Below are 6,284 nucleotides of genomic sequence, written 5' to 3'. Positions count from 1 at the left end.
AAAGCATAACTGTAGACCCCCGTATGGGGCTCGATTTTTGTCATATCCCAGCAACTTATTCTTACCAGGTGCTGGAGAGATTGTTAGAGAGGCAGACGGGGTTTTTCAGAGGAACTGAGAAGAAAAATTGAGAGGAAGCTGGGGGGAAGACATCTAGTGCATTTTCAGGTAAGCTCACGGTGAACCATACATTTTTTTTATTCTGGGTATTATTTCACTGGATGTCTTAGATGATTTATTTGTCAGTTTTCTACCTGTGTTTCTGATTCTTCCTCTGTTTCTTTGATTTGACTCGAAAAATTGGTGAACTCCTTGTTATCTTATTCACTGTGAGGTGCTTAGAGTTGTTGGTTTTCACTTTCTGCTTTGGATCTGCTTGAGATTTTCCCACCCACTTTCTGCTCATTGATCATCATGAAATGAAGCTATATTTACAATTTGTTTCTTTCTCTCTTATATACATGCTCTGTTTTTCTTCACCCTCCCCTCTGTTTCTGGTAATTTTTTCGAAAGTTGGGTATCATGTTTGGTCTGGTTGTCTTGATCGGAGTGTTTCTGAGAGAGCTCAAATGAAGAGGATGATGGTCATTGGTATATGAACTGTAGCAGCATCTGACCTATCAGACATAGTCATCCACCGGGCTATGTGTCTGCTTCAAAAAGGATCCAATAATCATGATACGGCCTACTGGGCATGCAGCTTTATGCATGATCTTGTTAGAGTATGCAAGGATCATTATGGAAAACAGTGTTGGGGAATCGGTCTGAGACTTGGATTTCAGAGCTGTTTCTTTTTCCCCAAGTTTCAAGAATTTGTCTATTGACCATATAGTTCCAGTTTGTAAAACGACTCTGGCATGGCCGCTCCGACCGTCATTTTTCGTGTTCGTCAAACAGCAGAGATGTCAGGTCGTCGGTCAAATCAAGTCCGCGTTATGGCCATCTCAAAACCTAAACCAGTCTCTCATATCAGGCAAGTTCACAACGTCGGTCACCGTTGTTTTGGCGAAAGCTACATTCAGGAGATGAATGAAAGAGCACCACAGCTTCCAAAAGACCTTGAATGGTATTTTATGGAGCATTTGCGAAGCAATAAGATGAAACAGCTCCTGGCTACAGTCCTCAATCTGGCCATGGTTGAAGGTGTAAATAATGAGAAGAAAGCACTTGAAGGTTTTGGTTCAAGTGAATAATACTGGAGAGTTGTCCAGATGTGGTAGGTGACGCCATCATTGGGTAGAGATACCGGAAAATCTCAGAAACAGTTTTGGACATTGAGATGAAATGGGCGCGCCTATTCATGGCAGTGCATGGCTAGGCATACCTTCACCAACTTTTCCATCCAAAAGCCATTCCATCAAAATTTGAGTACCAGGCCAAACCATTCTCGCCCAGGACGGCGTGACGCCTTCTCTCCGCAGCCACCGCCTTGTGCATCAGCTGATCAATTTTCTGCAGAATTCTGCTATTTTATTTCTGCATGCGTACAGAAAGATCCTCTGAGGCCGAGACTCTCGCTGTCGGCGGCATCGAGACTTTCCTCTTCGAACGCAGCCCCGCCTCCTCCAAACCCTGCGGCGGCGCCATCCCCTCTGCATGCTCGAAGAGTTCTCCATTCCGCCGGAGCTAGTAGACCGGAGAGCACCCGCAGTCGCAGCCTCAGGCGCAGGCGCAGGTGTAACATCCTGTGACAATGCCGGTGCCACCCCAGACGACTCATCCTTCATTGAGGGTTGTGAAACCAGAATCCCTAAGATCACGACCAAAGCCCAATCTTGATGTGAAAGATGGTACTCAGCTTACCACTATTCACATCCTCCACTTGATAAAAAAAGATGGGCTGCACTTGATGAACCCGACAAGAAAAAAAGATTAAAGAGACAAGGCCTCCATTACAGCGGGTTGCCACGTGTCCCACTCCTCTATTCTCTTGCACACTTTCAAAATGGATTTCCAAAAAAAAACCTCATTCTTGTTTGATTTTTTTAATTTTTTTCATTTCTCCTTATTTCTTGATCTTAAATAAATCCAATTTTAACAAAGCAATTTTTGCCATTTTCCTCAGGGCGTGCCTTTTTCATTTTGCTTATTTCCTATTATTGTTACTATTATTATTTTCATTTCTCTTTTTATTATATTTCATTTATTTCACCTTTTATTATTATTATTATTATTATTATTATTATTATTATTATTATTATTATTTTCTTTATTGTTATTATTATTTTATCCTTGTTGTTTTTAAAATAATCCATCAAATTCCAGCTTGCAAAGAGTTTTCCAAATTCCATTTTTATCAAATAATTTATTTATTTATTTATTTTTAATTTTCATCTTTAGGAATTTTTTTAGAATCACTCAAAATCTCATTTCCAATCAAATTTGCCGCCAATTTTCTTCGGCATGCAATTTTCATGTTTTTTTAATGTTTTAAAATAAGCACAAATTCAATTTTGTAATTCCAAGTGATGGAATTTATGGAATTAGTTCATGCAAAAATAAACGGGCTTTGGTGGAGGCCCGACATATATGATTGATTGATTTAATTGTCATGCGTGATTGATTTATTCTGTTTTGTGATACGCATATAGTCATCCTATATTGATGTACTAACCCCCCTCTTGATAGCGCATATTGGTTCGCCACCCAGGTATGTATTTTCTCACATCATGGTCACTCCTTATGCTTGTTTTAATTCTCATACGTGTATGATCGATTTGAGTATTCATTGACTTTCTCATTGGTTGCCATGTTAGCTTCATTTTATTAGTAGAGACCCAACTTTAGGGACTTAGAGGGGTACTACGGTCTTTACCGTACCTTCCCAATTAGTAACCTGATTCTCGAACTCGATCCGGTTTTTCACAGACCACCTTTTCCAAAACAATGAGTCACACTTAGGATTTTTCTTTCTTATTTTATTTACCCTTTAAAAATAAAACAAAAATAAGTGACAACTCCAAGTCATTTTTTTAAACAATAAAAATCATTTTTTTTCAAATAAAATCGAGCTCGCCATCGAGTGGGAAACGTATGAGCCGAAATACGGAGTCCACAATAACATCAACAAAGCAACCAAACTGATAATTTTTTGAAAACTAAACTAAACATAAGATTAATGGAATAACCAAACTAATGATTTTTAAACGAACCTAAACTCAGCGTAATATCAACAAATGAGCAAAACTAATATTTTTTAAAAACTAAATTAAGCATGAGATTAAAAGAATAGAAAAATCAATGATTTTTCAAAGAAACTAAACTAAGTATAATATCAACAAAACAACTAAACTAATAATGTTTTAAAACTCAAATAAACATGATATTAACAGAGTAACCAAACTAATGATTTTTAAAAGAACTATACCAAGCATAACATCAACAAAGAAACCAAACTAATGATTTAAAAAAAAAAACTCAACAAAGTAGCAAAACTAATAATTTTCAAAACCTAAATTAAGTATGAGATAAAGAGAATAGTCACACCAATGATTTTGAAAAAAAAAAAACTAAACTAAACATAATACAACAAAGTACCTAAACTAATAATTTTTTAAAACTAAACACGAGATTAATAGAATAACCAAACTAATGATTTTTAATACAATTAAACCAAGCATAACTTGAACAAAATAACCAAAATAATAATTTTAAAAAAAAACTAAACTAAAGATTGGATCAATAGAATAACTAAACTAATGATCTTTGAAAGAAACTAAACCAAACATGATTTTAACAAAGAAACCAAACTAATAATTTTTAAAAATTAAACTAAGCATGTGATTACAAGAATAACCAAATGAATGATTTTTAAAAGAATTAAACCAAGCATAATATCAATAGAGTAACAAAACTAATAATTTTTTAAATCGATACTAAATATAAGATCAACTAAAAAACTAAACTAATAATTTTTAAAAGAAACTAAACTAAGCATAATATAAACAAAGTAACCATACTAATAATTTTAAAAAATTAGACCAAACATGACATCAACAAAATAACCAAACTATATATATTATAAAAAAAAACTAAACTAAGCATTAGATCAAAAGAATAATGAAACTAATTATTTTCAAAAGAAACTAAACTAAGCACAATATCAACAAGGCACGCAAATTAATTATTTTTTAAAAACTAAACTAAATAGGACATTAACAGAATAACCAAACTAATGATTTTTAATAGAATTAAACAAAGCAAAACATCAACTAAGCAACAAAACTAATAATTTTTAAAAACTAAACTAAACATGAGATCAAGGGTATAACCAAACTAATGATTTTTAATAAAAAAAAACTAAACTAAAAGTGATATCCACAAAGCAACCAAACTAATAATGTTTAAAAACTAAACTAAGCATGAGATTAACAAAATAATCAAACTAATGATTTTTAAGATAATTAAACTAAGCATAATATCAGTACAACAACAAAACTAATAATTTTTCAAAACCAAACTAAATATGAGATCAACTGAATAACTAAATAACTAAATTAATGACTTATTAAAGAAACTAAACTAAGCATAATAATATTAACAAGACAACCAAACTAAAAAATTTTAAAACCAAAACTAAACATGATATTAACTAAATAACTAAACTAATGATATTTTAAATATAAAAAAAAAACTGAACTAACCATGACATCAACAAAGCAACAAAACTAATCATTTTAAAAAAATAAACCAAACATGAGATCAATAGAATAACAAAACTAATGTGTTTTAAAGGAAACTAAACTGTGCATTATATTAACAAAGCAACCAAACTAATAATTTTTCAAAACTAAACTAACCATGAGATCAAAAGAATAATCAAACTAATGATTTTTAAAAAAACTAAACCAAGCATAGCATCTACAAATCAACCATACTAATAATTTTTACAAACTCAACTCAACATGAGATCAACAGACTAACCAAACTAATGATTTTTAAAAGAAACTAAACTAAGTATAATATCATGAAAGCAACAAACTAATAATGTTTAAAAGCTAAACAAAGTGTCAGATTAACAGAGTAACCAAACTAATGATATTTAGAAAAATTATTCCAAGCATAACATCAACAAACCAACCAGACTAATAATTTTAAAAAAACTAAACTAAACATAATATTAATGAAACAACAAAACTAATGATTTTTATCAAAAACTAAACTCAGCATAATATCAACAAAGTAGCAAAACTAAAAAATTTTAAAAACTAAATCAAGCATAAGATAAAAAAAATAGCAAAACTAATGATTTTGAAAAGAAACTAAACTGAGCATTATTTCAACAATGAAACCAAACAAATAAGTTCTAAAAATTAAACTAAGTATAAGATTAACAGAATAACCAAACAAATGATTTTAAAAGAATTAAACCAAGCATAATATCAATTGAGAAACCAACTAATAATTTTTTAAATCTAAACTAAATATGAGATTAATAGAAAAACTAAACAATAATTTTTAAAAGAAACAAACCTACGAATAATATTAACGAAGCAGCCAAACTAATAGTTTTTAAAAACTAGATCAAACATGGGATCAACAAAATAACCAAACTAATTATTTTTTTTAAAAAAAAAATTAAACTAATCATGAGATAAAAAGAATAATCAAACTAATGATTTTTAAAAGAAACTAAACTAAGGATAGTATGAATAAAGCAACCAAACTAATAATTTTTTTAAAACTATACTTAACATGAGATTAATGGAATAACCACATAACTAATAATTTTTAAAAGAAACTAAATTAAGTATAATATCAACAAAGCAAATAAACTAATAATTTTTATAAATTAAACTAAGCATGAGATGAAAAGAATAACCAAACTATAATGATTTTTAAAAGAAACTAAACAAAGCATAATATGAACAAAAAAACCAAACTAATAATTATTGAAAAACTCAACAAAACATGACATCAACATAATAACCAAACTAATTATTTTTAATAAAAACTATACTAAAGGTGATATCCACAAAGCAACCAAACTAATAATGTTTAAGAACTAAACTAAGTACGAGATGAACAAAATAATCAAACTAATAATTTTTAAGATAATTAAACCAAGAATAATATCAATAAAGAAACGAAATTAATAATTTTTCAAAACTAAACTAAATATGAGATCAACTAAATAACTAAACTAATGATTTTTAAAAGAAACTAAACTAATTATAATATCATGAAAGCAATCAAACTAATAATGTTTAAAAACTAAACTAAGTGTGAGATTAACAGAGTAATCAAACAATGATTTTTAGAAGAATTATACTAAGCATAACATC

At 30.2% G+C, this 6,284-nt stretch overlaps 1 protein-coding gene across 1 annotated transcript; it reads left to right on the top strand.

Annotated features, from left to right (window-relative positions):
• The first annotated feature begins 857 nt into the window (after positions 1–857).
• Positions 858–1,630, top strand: LOC104878134 (pyridoxal phosphate homeostasis protein-like). The gene is made up of 2 exons (XM_010647919.1): positions 858–1,173; positions 1,491–1,630. Exons 1-2 carry the CDS (start codon positions 858–860, stop codon positions 1,628–1,630), a joined length of 456 nt encoding a protein of 151 aa, XP_010646221.1.
• The last annotated feature ends 4,654 nt before the right edge of the window (positions 1,631–6,284 follow it).

Source organism: Vitis vinifera, chromosome 7, assembly GCF_030704535.1.
Source record: "Vitis vinifera cultivar Pinot Noir 40024 chromosome 7, ASM3070453v1".
NCBI lineage: Eukaryota > Viridiplantae > Streptophyta > Magnoliopsida > Vitales > Vitaceae > Vitis > Vitis vinifera.
Note: the sequence above shows the minus strand (reverse complement) of the source record. Positions and strands in the feature narration are given on the sequence as shown.